General features: G+C 37.3%; 1 protein-coding gene and 1 long non-coding RNA gene across 5 annotated transcripts in view; both read left to right on the forward strand.

Annotated features, from left to right (window-relative positions):
* The first annotated feature begins 823 nt into the window (after positions 1-823).
* Positions 824-3,678, forward strand: LOC307128049. The gene is made up of 6 exons (XR_013816730.1): positions 824-1,619; positions 1,803-1,850; positions 1,934-2,007; positions 2,158-2,373; positions 2,542-2,701; positions 2,798-3,678. It is a non-coding gene; the product is annotated as an uncharacterized lncRNA (long non-coding RNA).
* A 10,809-nt stretch (positions 3,679-14,487) lies between these two features.
* nrbp2a (nuclear receptor binding protein 2a) overlaps positions 14,488-15,811 on the forward strand; it is a 66,837-nt gene continuing 65,513 nt past the window's right edge. For 2 of the 4 annotated variants that reach the window (XR_013816728.1, XM_079819602.1), the window contains exon 1: positions 14,488-14,981. Coding sequence is in view for 2 of the 4 variants with exons in the window: in XM_079819602.1 (XP_079675728.1) it covers positions 14,862-14,981 (120 nt within the window). In the remaining 2 variants the exon portion in view is untranslated. The remainder of the gene's footprint in view (positions 14,982-15,811) is intronic. The other 2 variants (XR_013816729.1, XM_079819601.1) reach the window with 2 other exon arrangements.

The raw sequence follows: 15,811 nt of genomic DNA on the forward strand, positions 1-15,811 counted from the left end.
GAAGCGATTATAAAATCATAATAGCCTATATGTGAATTATATCAAATATTAGTTTTTTTTGCTCCAAAGCCATTAGGGTTTATAACAGATTCTTGACTCTTGATTCCATGATAAGGTTAGGTTTAGGAAATTACATTTAAATTTTCACTTGATTATTTGCATGTCGAGTGTGTTTAAACAGTGTTGGTCAATTTGACCCATAATGGATGTAATACTTTTTTTTTTTTTTAGCATAATAGGAGGGTTAAGAAAGTTTGAAAGTTCATTTTAGGATAACACTTATTTTTGTATTGCCCTTTTTTCTATTTCTTTTTGGACTGACTTTAAAATAGACATGACAAAAAATTTGAACTAACTTCATGACATTTTACTTTGTTTTCAAAACCCATATTTTTCTGAAAAACAAAAATATATTATTAATTATTTAGGAAAAATTCTACATTCATAAGACAAGAATAACTCAAAAGAAGCCCTCTAATATTACCTCTTATAAAGCTGATTTTTACAATATTTGAAACCCTCTCAAACATGAGGTCGCAAAACAAAAAGCTTACAAAAACAGAAACCTGAAAGCTTTTCAATTTCATGTGACTGCCTTAATATTATAAAGTATTTTCTATCTCAGAATTCTTATTTTTATTATTTATTTTATATACAGTGTTACATTTGTTGTTATTCTTTGTTCTACATATTCGGAACTGTACCACAATGCTTTATTATTTTTATTTTTCTCTCATTGTACTTTTTGTATTGTACTTGTCTATACATGTACTAATTTAAATAAAAAAAAAATAAAAAAAAAAACAGAGAAGTACCTCCACCGGCCGAGAGGGGCAGTATACCTAAAAAAGGCGGAAGACAAACCGGTAAAACATACAGATTTACCAACAGCGGCCGCTCATCACATGGTTTTAGTATTTGAAGAGAGGAGATCAGAAAATATCCTCGACTACGAGCGTTTAAGTAAGTACATGTTTCCTTTTTGTGTCACACAATATTATGTTCATTTTTGATGTATATACCGGTAGGTTGTTTTAATTAGTTTGTTCAGACACGCACGCTGATATAGTGCACAATGCACAGTGTTAGCTAACACGTGCTGTTTCGCCTTTTTTACACACTGAGTTCAAGCATGTTCTACATGTTAAAATGTATCTAGCTACTGTAAGTTAGCCAAAGCTTTACATCTAGAAAGACTTAAGTTTAACTTTTGGTGTTTTCTAACAAAACAGAATGATGTATATAGGTATTTAAATTATTGTGTTAGTCCGAACAAGCATGCTGCTAGGTCAGTTTTAGCAAGTGTTAGCTAACATGTGCTGTGTTGCTACTGTTCTTCTAGCATTTAAGGTCATTTATGAGTTATTTCTCTGAACTGCTGTACTTTTTATGTTTGAGGACAATGCAGTTTACTTGAATCACTACACTGAATGAATACATTTTACTGTTCCACATTTGGCTGACCAGTTTTTCCCCCCACAGCATAGCTACTGTATATTCTGTATATAACGTTAACAATGCGGTTTTGTTCACATTTTCTTGCAGATACCTTGACCAGAGCACAATCGGTTATCTTCATCCAAGTGACCTACTATTGGACAATCGTTTTGGCTTTCAAGGTAAATAAATTGTTAGTCACAATGTCTAGTTACTGGGCTATAAGGAGAAGAATATTGAAAGGAGTTGAGATGGACAAACAGGAAATTGCAGATGTTGGAAACTTTAACAGTATGGAAAATTGTGCCTGTAGTTGTTGTTTTATTTATATAAAATAAAAATAAAATAAAATATTTTTTATGTAGATTTCCAGAATGAGAACCAAGCCCTGAGGGAAAGCAATGCACGAGCAGGTGAGAACATGCACTCTTTCTTAAATTTTACTTTTTTGACTGTGATGTAGGTCCAAAATTACCAAATGCCTTTCATTTTGTAGCTTCGGATGACAGCGGCTCACTTCAAGAGCAGGTGAAACAATGTTGACGACGTTTGCTCGTACTGGGCAATCAGGTACAACTTGCAAACAACACCTGTGGTTGTTGGTTTAATTCCCACTGGGGCCACCTGTACATGTAGTAGACCTAGTTGTAAATGTCATAGTTTAGTAGTTGAGGGACCAGGACTGACTGCTTTATTCTTTTATTCTGTGAACCCCTGTAGGTGCAGATCAGACCCTAATGCTGCGACGTCTTGGAGAGTTTGGCGATGTTGTGCGTAGCATGGACAACAAAATGGACACTATGCTGCAACATTTCAGTGCCAATGTGTCTTTTGGAGAGTTCTCCCTGCCAGGGGGTCTGTTACTCCCCCTAGACAACCCATTTGGCGTTGCTTGACAACAGTTTGAGGCAGGATAAAGAGCTCCAGGAACGATTTGTAAGTGTGCTGATTTTGTTTATAATGCTGTAGGGTAATTTAAAAAGTAAAATTTAAGATTGTACACTGCATATTCTACAGTCTGAATCCACAGCCTGTCACATTTTTATATTTATGTATGAGAAGCTTCAGAGATATGTAATTTGTAACACTTTTTTGTATTTTCAGCTTCGGTTTTTGGCAATAAAATGTGGGAGGGACCTAAAAACAACCGTGTGGCGAATGCTTTAGAGTATCTTCTCTAATCACCTTTCCATTAATACAACCTGGACGGGTGTAGGGGATAAAGCATGTTTTAGAGACATGTTCCTGAAGACCATTGTTCAAAGTAATATATATAAATATATACATTTGTTATATATTTAAGTAGATGTGTGTGGCCTTATGACATTCACATGGAATGACAGATCTGTATTTTCTACAGGAGCCATCCGGAAGAACCCGGCAACCCAGGATGCCACTGATGAGGCGGTCCAGGTTAGCGCTATGCGTTACCTGAAAGGAGCATCTGATCGTGAAGGTGGAAAAAGACGCCGCACAGCTGAGAGGGACCCACAGCCGACCTCTTACACCTAGGCTGACTACTGACACCTGGAACCCTTTCTTTATCCTGCAGTCAGTAACATCAAGATCCCTAAAGAAGCCAGAAGTTTCAGGCTACACTCACCCAATCCACACTGTTCACTGTGGAAATTACTTTTTTTTTTATTCCCTGTGACCCTGCCTTGAAGGCAGCTCCTTGGATAGATATGGGATGGCGAGGTTGTTTGTCCTTTATATAGGCGCACAAGAAATCACTGAAGATAAGCCAATTTGCGCTGCCTCATTCTGGAGGTCGGGGAAAACCGGAGAACCCATAGTCAGGCTTGTTATAATGTTCTGTTCTACTACTGTTCTATTCTTCTCCAGAGCTTTACTCTAAATTATTACCATTTATGCTATTGTTAGAAATGGCTTGTTAAATGTGATGTTATACCTCGATTTATTTGGTATCCTGCACATTCTTTGGTACCAAATATCCTCATTATTTGATATAATATTTAATGGTAATTCTTTTCATCCCAGAGCTGACCTATTTGTTATTAACAAATATTGTAAGTGTTATAATTTGCTTGTAAGGCTGTTTTTTTTTTTTTTTTTTAAACCAAAATTTAATTGGAAACATGCAGGTTCTTTAGTAAAAATGTTTTTTGTTATTTATAGGCCTATTTAAGCTTATTTATTGTCTGTTATATTTAATTTATATTATCTTGTATCATTGACAGTTAATGTACTTTGAAATGTGGAATAAAAATGCCAAATGGGAATTTATCTGGTTTGTTCAATTATTATCCATCATAAACTGCATGTTACAAATATATGAATAATAAATAAATATATATATTATTTATTACACAATAAGCGGAGGCAGATCGTTCGAAAAAAGCGTTTGCCTCCGCCGGGCCGCCTTCTGGTATAAAGGCGGCGGAACGGCGGTTTGCCTGCGGGCCGGCGGCGGTACGAAGGCGGTAGGAAGCCGGCTGCCGCTTTTAAAAAGCGGCTGCCGCCGGCGGTGCGCCGTCAAACGTGTTTGCGATTACGCAATTCTGACGCTTCTACAGCCGCCGGATCACCGCCGGTGGTCCGCCGACTCATTGCTATCTGGGATGTAGCTACATCATGGCTTAGTTGAGTTCAGCTCACGTGACAGTTTTGCACAGCTTTTGATGTCTCATTCTCTACATGCCAGTAACGCGTTACTCTAATCTGACTACTTTTTTCCAGTAACGAGTAATCTAACTAGCGTTACTATTTCCAAACCAGTAATCAGATTAAAGTAATTTATCCAAGACACTGTGAGTTACTATTTGCTTTCTTCTTGCGTCTCAGGGAGAGTATTTATAGTAAGTGAAGTCAAGAGAGCCTGCTTTTATTACATTATTTATTAAAACATGTTTTATTTTTTCAGGAAATATATTTTAATTTCAGCTTAAAATGTCAGGAGATACATTGTTGAGGTGAGTGTTGAAAAAAACGGTTGTCATTTCTATGTTGAGGCGGCAGGGGTGTTGTCGGCAACTGCTGAATGTAACTAATAAAGTAACTTGTAGTAATCTAACTTAGTTACTTTTAAACAGTGTTGGGGAAAGTTACTTTGAAAAGTAATGCATTACAATATTGCGTTACTCCCTTAAAAAGTAACTAATTGAGTTACTTAGTTACTTTTTAAGAAAAGTAATGTGTTACGTTACTTTTGCGTTACTTTTTCTCACCTGGGCTGGGCTTGTTTTTGTTTATAACAAAAATGTTATATTTTTGTGCAACGGTAAAGACCTCTTCATACCAAAATTGAAATAATAAGCCTCAGGCTGATTCACGCATGAACAGTAGAGGACGCATCTCTGCTGCCATTCTGGATAATGGTAAAATAGGATGCAGGAGAAAAAAGTTTACCAATAAAAACAAAAAATCTAGTAATTTTCATCATCAAAGGTCAGCAGCAAGACATTGGTAAATTAAATATAAAGGTAGATTATGCATAAAAATAGTTGTTTTATTTAACATTTAATTACTGGAGGTTTGCATAGTACTCTGATTTTGCATTTGACTGATTTTATTCATTTTGAGGAGTACAGAATCTTTATTGTGCAAGTGAGATAAATAAATGCTCACATTTAGTCTAGAACTACAATAACCATCATGTTTACACACACACGCCTCTGCATTTATTTTCCTCAACATGGGGGCAGGAGAGCTGTCAGTCAAATTAATGTGAAAAAGTAACTTGCGTTACTCTTTTGAAAAAGTAACTCAGATATTTTGTTATAAATTTGAAAAGTAATGCGTTACTTTACTAGTTACTTGGAAAAAGTAATATTATTATGTAACTCAAGTTACTTGTAATGCATTACCCCCAACACTGCTTTTAAAATCAAGTAATCTGTAAAGTAACAGAGACGAAGACCACTTGGGACTGGACTGAACCAGCAGAGATGAAGACCATCCTGAGGTGATGTTGCTTCTCGAAAAAATAACCCAAGGTAAGACGTAGCCTATCTGCGGCTCGTCGGTTACTTTTACGTTTTTCCGTGCTGGCATGTCGGTCAATGGCGGCTTTCCCTTGACTACTAACGTCCACTTCACAGCGACACAGTGTGCTTGATATAAATTCGTACTCTTTTGTCTATTCCGGATTAAATGAGGTCTGAGCGTCTGACATTTAGGCATGTTAACGTTATGATATGACGTAGCCAGCACATCGTGGAGGCTTGTTTACGTTTTTAACCAATGATATATCAGATATTTATTTGACACCGCATTCAGCCAATCATTTGTTTGACCAGAGATCTTACACGCTATGCTGCTGCGTCCCAATAAAAAGATTCTAGAGCGGGTTTTTATTGGCCGATTCAGCGCAACTCCAAAAAGCTTAAAATCCGGACTGTCCGGCCAAAATCTGGACGTATAGCCACCCTATTCACAGCTAGACACGGTTGAATTCGTAATAGCCAGTGTTGGGGAAAGATACATTGAAAAGTAATGCATTACAATATAGCGGCACTCCCTTAAAAAGTAACTAATCGCGGTACTCCCTTTAAAAAAGTAATGCGTTATGTTACTTTTGTGTTACTTTTTCACACCTGGGCTGGGTTAATTCGTTTTTTATGTATTTTATAACAAAAAAGTTCTGTTTTTGTGCAAATTTAAAGACCCTTTCATACCAAAATTGAAATAATAAGCCTCAAACTGCGGTAAAAATGCTAATTCAGGCATGTACAGTAGAGGACGCATGCTCAAACAAACCTTTCAGCTTTTTCATTCTGAATAAAGGAAGAATAGGATGCAGGAGGAAAAAAGTTTAACACTCAAATATAAAGTCATTTTTGCTCATAGTTTAACTGAATCATCGAAGGTCAGCAGCAAGACATTGGTCAATAAAGTGAGATTAAATGTATAAAAATATTTGGGTTTATTTATATTTCATTCTTGGAGGTTTGCATAGTATATACACTCTAAAAAATATATTTAAAAAGTAAGTAACCTGTAACCCTTGTTACCACTGTCCAGGCTGGTGGTGGTGGTGTAATGGTGTGGGGGATGTTTTCTTGGCACACTTTAGGCCCCTTAGTGCCAATTGGGCATGGTTTAAATGCCACGGCCTACCTGAGCATTGTTTCTGACCATGTCCATCCCTTTATGACCACCATGTCCCCATCCTCTGATGGCTACTTCCAGCAGGATAATGCACCGTCACAAAGCTCGAATCATTTCAAATTGGTTTCTTGAACATGACAATGAGTTCACTGAACTAAAATGGCCCCCACAGTCACCAGATCTCAACCCAATAGAGCATCTTTGGGATGTGGTGGAACGGGAGCTTCGTGACCTGGATGTGCATCCCACAAATCTCCATCAACTGCAAGATGCTCTCCTATCAATATGGGCCAACATTTCTAAAGAATGCTTTCAGCACCTTGTTGATTCAATGCCACGTAGAATTAAGGCAGTTCTGAAGGCGAAAGGGGGTCAAACACAGTATTAGTATGTGTTTCTAATAATCCTTTAGGTGAGTGTATATGGGGATGATTAGGAGGCCATGATGGACAGGGGCCAATGGGCAAATTTGGCCAGAATGCCGGGGTTACACCCCTACTCTTTATCAAAGGACATCCTGGGATTCTCAATGACCACAGAGAGTCAGGACCTCGGTTTAACGTCTCATCCGAAGGACGGTGCTTGTTACAGTATAGTGTCTCCATCACTACACTGGGGTGTTAGAACCCACACAGAGCACAGGGTGAGCGCCCCCTGTTGGCCTCACTAACACCTCCACCAGCAGAAGCCTAATTTTCCCAGTTGGTCTCCCATCCAGATACTGACCAGACTCAGCCCTGCTTAGCTTCAGTGGGAAACCAGTCTTGGGCTACAGGGGGATATGGCTGCTGGGTATGTTTTTGCAGTGGTGTAAAGTCTTTGAGTAAATGTAATTAGTTACTGTATAAGTATCTTTTTTGGCTACTTTGTAGTTGTACTGAGTATCAAAGATATTAGCAACTTTTACTCTCTACTTGACTATATTTATGAACAAGTAAATGTACTTTTTACTCCAATACATTAGTGTTGAGTAATGCGGTTACACATTAGGCTACATTTTGCATGCACTAACTTTTTCCGCAGCAGTTTGTTTCAGCAAGAAGTGAAATCACGTTCACCAGGTTCTATATCTTGAGTGTTTTGCCTTTACTCACTCATGCCAACAGGGCTATTTTTCGTGAATGCGAGTGCATTAGCAGGAGTTTCTGAATCGCTGATGTTTGATTTATGAGATGAGTTCATGACTGCAGCCGCTGATGAGACTGAAACCAGCACATCCAGTGCAAGAAGACTTTGACTAATTCATTTTACTTAACATTATTTTATTTATCCTCTATATAGACGAGACCTTTTTGAAGGATATTGGTTTACTTATGGCCTTTTTGTGCACTTGAGCTTAACTGAGACTTGTGAGTTTGTAGATGTTTAAGATGCTATTGTGTTGATTTTGATTTATTGCAATATTGAGGTGTTCAGTCTTATTTAGATTTCAGAAAATAAACATGATTTCTCATCTTAAAAACAATAGTTTCTTATTTTCACTGGCATATCTCTTAGGTATTAAGTAGTATTGTAGTCAAGAGCACATAATCCGAGAACAAGACAAATATGTGTTGAGACCAAGACCAGACCAGCGCTCGTTAAAAAATAATAAAGATCCACATTAGCCACCTGAGAAAATTACTCATTTTTAATCAATGAATGTAATTAGGAAAATACACTATATAGAGCTGTTACCAAACAAAGGAAATCATTAACAACAAAATTAATCTTTGCACTGCAGTGGTGGTACAGAAGATGCATCTGAATTGGTAAATTGCAATAAATAATGTTTTTTAAATTATTTAATGTTTGAATAAAAGCAATATCATGTTTGCAGTCGTGCTCAAATTTGTGCTCTCTTGCTCTTGCTTAATTCTATCACATGTTAAAATATAAAAATCCAGAAGTACTTTTTGCAGCATTATCTTGAATTTTTGGTTGACAATTTGGTGACATTTTTTTTTGACACAATCCCTCATTAATTTCTGAACCAGCACAACAAATAAATCAAATTATTGATTGCATCTGAAGCAGTTTTACATCCAATCACATTAATGATGTTAACAAATGGATCAGACAATGCACCAGCAATTTAGTGATATCCCAGCAGTTGGGGTCTTGACCGGTCTTGAAACAAAATCCTGAGTCCTCTTAGTCTGCGATCGAGACAAGAACGAGTACAAATGTGGTCGAGACAAGACCAAGACCTTGAAAAAATGGTCTTAAGACCGGTCTCAAGACCAGTACTGGTCTTGAGTAGAGTACTACAACACTAGTGCATCTTTGAGTCTTCAGTATGAGTAAAATACTGTTCAAATCAGACTTTTACTCAAGTCGTATTGGAATTGGTGACTTGTAACTTGTAAGTCAGTTTCGCTGTAAGAAATCTACTTTTACTCAAGTGTGGTTTTCAGGTCCTCTTTACACCTCTGCATTTTTGTCATTTGTATTAAATAAAACCGTCAGTTCATTTAAGGTTGTTTATACTGTATCTGGCTTTCTTTGCTTTCTGATTATTATCTGCCAGCACTAATTCTTGAGACATGTCAAACAACTTAATTTTAAAATAGCAACATTTACATTTTAGAATGAAAGATGATCAATAGAACACTCAAAAAATGACTTTATGATGTTGTTCACTTTATTTAAGCAATTCATCTTGATTTAACACAATTATACCAGGTTTCTGGTTCAATTGATACATGTTAAACTGACTACAAAAACATTACTCTTTGACATAACTTGATGTCTTCATTTTGAAATAACATGTTTCAAACAAGTAACCCAATCAAACAAGACTTTCAGTTCGCATCATGCTTTGCAAAGGGGCTGAATTCGGAGAGTAAATGTTTAAATAAAGTGCTATTTGATGCCTTTTTAACTTGATGAGCAAATGGAGAGACTTTTTAATGCTTAATGTTTTATGTTGGTACTTAAAAGTTTTTGTTATGTTAGTGTTTTTGGATTCACTGAATCAGTGTTTTGAAATCGGTTATCATAAGTCGTTATTTCGTTTTGTTTTGGCGCACCAAAAATATTATCATTGCTTTATAATATTAATATTGAACCACTGTACTCACATGGACTGATTTAAATATGTTTTTTTTTTGTTCATTAATGGATCTTGAGAGTGTAAATTGCTTTGCTCTCTATGGTCTAACGGGTGTGGAACGGGATGATGGTGAGGAATAAATTACATTATTTCCATTTTTGGGTGAACTAACCCTTTAAATTCAACATAACATGTGAAACCTGTTGACATAAAAAAATTATGTAAATCCAATGTATCATTTTTTTGAGTGAATATTCTTAACACAAATGTGCCATTTCATCTGATTTTCTCAATATTTATTTTTCGTAAAACGATTTCCTAAAACCTTGATTCCTAAAAAAATATTTCCTTATAACACAAGTAGGCTACTTATAGTTTATGGTGGTGCTTTTGCTAACTTTTGGGAAGGGAAACACCTCCTGGAAAATCTTCTGAACTACAGGATACTCGTCCTTGTGCCATCATTGTGCTTTGTGTCAAAGCAATGCAGAAGTTTGACGCACAGAAAGATGATTATGGTCAAATCTACACTTGCAATTGCTTTTCCATCTCCTCTCCAGAGCTGCATGGATAGACTAATATGGATAGATGATTGTTCAAGATGTTACATTATATAGTTAAAGTTAAAGGGTTAGTTCAGCCAAAAAATGAAAATAATGTAATTTATTCCTCACCCTCATGTCGTTCCACACCCGTAAGACCTCCGTCCGTTCATCTTCAGAACACAAATGAAGATATCTGTGTTGAAATCTGAAGGCTCAGTGAGGCCTCCATAGAGAGCAAAGCAATTTACACTCTCAAGATCCATTAATGTGCTAAAAACAAATTTAAATCAGTCCATGTGAGTACAGTGGTTCAATATTAATATTATAAAGTGACGGGAATATTTTTGGTGCGCCAAAAAACCTAAATAACAACTTTAGTGATAACCGATTTCAAAACACTGATTCATGAAGCTTCGGAGCATATCGAATCAGTGAGTCGATTCAGTGGTTCGGATCGCATGTCAAACCACCAAACTGCAATCAAGTGACTTTGGCGCTCCGAAACCACTGAATCGACTCACTGATTCGATACGCTCCGAAGCTTCATGAACCAGTGTTTTGAAATCGGTTATCACTATACAAGTCGTTATTTAGTTTTGTTTTGGCGCACCAAAAATATTATCGTCGCTTTATAATATTAATATTGAACCACTGTACTCACATGGGCTGATTTAAATATGTGTTTAGTACATTAATGGATCTTGAGAGTGTAAATTGCTTTGCTCCCTAAGCCTCACTGAGCCTTCAGATTTCAACACAGATATCTTAATTTGTGTTCTGAAGATGAACGGAGGTCTAACGGGTGTGGAACGGCATGAGGGTGAGGAATAAATTACATTATTTTCATTTTTGGGTAAACTAACCCTTTAATGATTTGCCAAAAAGAAGCTTTGTTGGTTATTGTGAATATCTTCTTCCTGTTCATGTGACAAAAAGCTTGTACAATGTAAACACAACCAAAACAAGATGCTCGATAAGCATGCATTTAGATATCAAATATTAGAGCGTTTATTAGATATTCATACTCTTTTGTAACTACACAACTCCACCAGCAGGTGGCACAAAATATCCAGAGTTAGAGATATGGAGGTTTGGACAAACTCTATTTACAAAAATAAACAGAGAACAGACAGTCATTCTGGCAGGCATGAACTGGCAGGAAAATAAGTTGTTACCTCAGGGGAAATTTAGTGGAAGTGCTTTTCCAAGAAATGATTGGTTAAAAAAAGGGAATTTATTTTTCAAATAATTCAATTTTAGAAATCAAAACAGGACATATGCAGGTGTTGGGATGCTTGGTGAAATAAACTTTCAGGGACTGAATGAAGAAATAATGTGGTAAACAATGAGTCTAGTCATTTATACATTAAAAGAAGTGTATTAATGCCATGGTCAAGTACAATTGCTGAATTATTAGCTAGTAAATTATTCATACTATACGTCGTAGCCTTATGCAACTTCTCATGGGATTTCGCAAGAAACAATGTGAAAGGTGGAAAAGGTCAATGAGTGTGAGATGCTACACAAAGATATACAGCGAGTAGCTCCAAACAGACATGTGGACACTTTTGGACACCTAACCTCTTAAAAATGTCTAAATGTCATTGTATTCATCCGCATGCGAATGATGTAAGACCTTTTCTCAGAACTAACTTCCCTGTTCTTAGCAATTTCGGTCATTTCACTTTTAAGGTCATTTCTAGTGCGTGTACTGTATAAAGTTTATCTCAGAATTCCTCAGGTCAGCTCCTCAGATTAACTGTGGACATGTTAACATCTGAGAACCAGAAAATGTCCGATTTAAGTGCCCTATTTTTAAATAAAACATCTATAATTTAAAACAGAAATGTGTTTTGTGCTATATTTTCTATAAAAATGTTATATTGTTAAAAAAAAATGTTTTTTTATAAAGTGGTTGTAAGTGTCCGAATATAATTTGGGGCCATTGTGATCTGAGAAAGAGAGGTTTTCACACGTCTAAACCCAGTCACTCCATTTAAATACTAGTTTCAACACTCATGCAAGCCTTGACTTGACTAAATCATATACACAATTCACTGTTTACACCCACTGCACACACACACACACACACACACACACACACACACACACACACACACACACACACACACACACACACACACACACACACACACACACACACACACACACACACACACACACACACACACACACACACTCCTTTACAGTTTACCCTACTCTTAAAAGAAAATGTTTACGAATAGGGTTCTGTTCATATATAGACCCTTTAAAAGGCCTCATGGGGTCAATTTTGGGATTTAGTTGCAATTAATAAAACATTTTTATGAATTAATTAAATATTATGAATTAATCAGCTCATACACACTCCATCAGTAGAAAGAAGAAGAAAAAAAACCTGTTAAATGTTAAAAAGTATAATGCATTAATTTAATAAGACATTTCTCATGAAATAGAACCTTAAAGGGTTCTTTAAAATTGAGTCAAGAACCCTACACTCTAAAAAATGCTGGGTTAAAAACAACCCAAGTTGGGTTGAAAATGGACAAACCCAGCGGCTGGGTTGTTTTAACCCGACGACTGGGTTAAATGTTTGCCCAATGTGCTGGGCCGTTTTATTTAACCCGACTATTGTTTAAAAAGGACTATATGGCTGGCTTAAAATAAACCCAAAATAGGTTGGAAATTGAAAAACAGAGGCAACAATAATAATCAAAAGGTGAACATTTATTAATAAGCAATTTAATATTGTTTAATTATTATTCATTAAACTTATTAATAATGTTAATGTATTAATAAATGCTAATTTCCAACATACTTTGGCTTCATTTGGATTCATAAGCAAGCAGTAGTAATTTTTTCAACAATAGTTGAGATAAATAAAACTACCCAGCACGTTGGGCAAACTTTTAACCCAACCGCTGGGTTAAAACATCCCATTCGCTGGGTTAAACATCCCATTCACTGGGTTAAAACAACCCAACCGCTGGGTCAAATCAACCCATTAACTGGGTTAAAACAATCCAACCACTGGGTTAAAACAACCCATTCATTGTGTTAAAACGACCAAACCGCTGGGTTAAAAAATCCCAATCACTGGGTTGAAACAACCCAACCGCTGGGTAAAAAAATCCCATTCACTGGGTTAAAACAACCCAATCGCTGGGTTAAAACAACCCATTCACTGGGTTAAAACAACCCATTCACTGGGTTAAAACAACCCAACCGCTGGGTTAAAACAACCCAAACGCTGGGTTAAAACAACACATTCACTGGGTTAAAACAACCCAACTCCTGGGTTAAAACAACACATTCACTGGGTTAAAACAACACATTCACTGGGTTTAAACAACCCATCCGCTGGGTTAAAACAACCCATTCATTGGGTTAAAACGACCAAACCGCTGGGTAAAAAAATCCCATTCACTGGGTTAAAACAACCCAACCGCTGGGTTAAAACAACCCATTCACTGGGTTAAAACAACCCAACCGCTGGGTTAAACAACCCAAATGCTGGTTTAAACAACCCAAATGCTGGGTTAAAACAACACATTCACTGGGTTAAAACAACCCAACCGCTGGGTTAAAACAACACATTCACTGGTTTAAAACAACCCAACCGCTGGGTTAAAACAACCCAACCACTTAGTTAAAACAACACATTCACTGGGTTAAAACAGCCCAACCGCTGGGTTAAAACAACACATTCACTGGGTTAAAACAACCCAACCGCTGGGTTAAAAGAACCCATTCCCTGGGTTAAAACAACACATTCACTGGGTTAAAACAACCCAACCGCTGGGTTAAAACAACACATTCACTGGTTTAAAACAACCCAACCGCTGGGTTAAAACAACCCAACCACTTAGTTAAAACAACACATTCACTGGGTTAAAACAACCCAACCGCTGGGTTAAAAGAACCCATTCCCTGGGTAAAAACAACACATTCACTGGGTTAAAACAACCCAACCGCTGGGTTAAAACAACTCATTCACTGGGTTAAAACAACACATTCACTGGGTTAAAACAACCCAACCGCTTGGTTAAAACAAGACATTCACTGGGTTTTTCCATTTTCAACCCAACTTGGGTTGTTTTTAACCCAGCATTTTTTAGAGTGTATGGTTCTACATTGAACCCTTTTTTCCTAAGGAACTGAATACACCACTGTATTACACCACATGTTAAAGCAACAGGACAAACGTGTATAGTAATTTTAAAGTGTAGGCCATTTATAGCCCAATCACCCTTTGCCCGGTGTAAGTTATGACTGGGGTTGAGTAATCTGACATGCACTGAATAGTTTTATGGCACAGTAAAAGGATCTGTGTGTGTGTGTGCATATTGTCTGAGCTTTACGGTAGCACATTAAAAAGAGGAAATTCAGAAAGCGCCAGCCAGTAGGGAAAGCTGGACGGAGATGAAGTGATGCCTGTGACTCGCTAGTGTACACTAGTGTGTGTGTAGGGTGGACTGCGACCCACGCCTCTCACGCTTTCGGGAGCTTTATCGTTTTTTCTAAGAATCCGTGAGGATATGGGATTACATTGACTATAACAGTGAATGTTTTATCTAGCCTTTTCAACGCTTTGCGTCGTTTTGACTGCCTGTTGCAGTGTTTATATGCGATTGACGACGGAACTGTAACTTGAAATCGTGACCTGCAGTATTTGTGGCTCTTCTATGTTCAATGAAACACGTTTGCAGCTCCAGCATCGCAAGCCTCGGGAGGTCCTGCGTGCCAGTCGGTCTTAAAGGAGCCGCAAGGGTACAATGACTATGTCCGTCCCAGAGAACATATCGGGGTCCGGGGGGAAAGAGGAAGAGAGTGAAGATGAGAGTGAAATATTGGAGGAAAGCCCCTGTGGCCGCTGGCAGAAGCGACGGGAGCAGGTACGTCTCGAGGTTAATGGGTGCATCGCTGTCATTGCCCTGCATAAATATATGTATTTAACTATTAGTGCAGTATTTAAATGCAAAATGAAAACACACTGCATGATCATGTGGTTGTGTGTGTGTCCTCGTGATAAACCAGCCCTGTTGTGCATACATGCTTTAACAACATGTATTTGCGCTTTAAGCTCATTTAACATCATTTTAGATGTGCTACATGTGGTTTTGGTGTTCGATTTAATGTAAACATTTGAGTTCACGTACAGCCCCTCCCCCTCCGCCCACGTACACGCGCACGCAAATACGGCGCATAGTACAAGTCCCTATTATTTTTATTTATTTGTGAGATAAAATGGGCGTGGAGGTGACAGCCCCCCCCTCCCGCCGGCTTGTGTTGAAGCGTGATCTCGGCTTTCTTTGAGATAAGTCACGGATACAGTAAACTAAAGCTTATCAGTCCTGGCACACATTCAGGCTATCTATCGTACAGTCACTGGAAACTTGTAACCTCCTCTTTTTTTAACCATGTGTTGCTAGTTGTAATTGTTCATCTTTATTTGTATGGTAATTCATGCTAATTATATTTACTCTTTAGACAAACTCATGCACCCACAGAGTAAACATCTTTTACTTTTTTATTATTATTATTATTTTAACTTAATTGTACTTTTAGCAAGAATGGAAACCCTTGATTTCCATGTACACTTTTTTGACTATTTGAAATAAAGTGGACTATTTGTGTCAAGTGAACTTAATTTCACCCAAAAATTAAAATTCCATTGTAACTCTACCTTATAGGTGCAGTGTGTGAATTTTAGCAGAAGCTAGCG

Source organism: Gobio gobio (assembly GCF_949357685.1).
Source record: "Gobio gobio genome assembly, chromosome: 6".
Lineage (NCBI taxonomy): Eukaryota > Metazoa > Chordata > Actinopteri > Cypriniformes > Gobionidae > Gobio > Gobio gobio.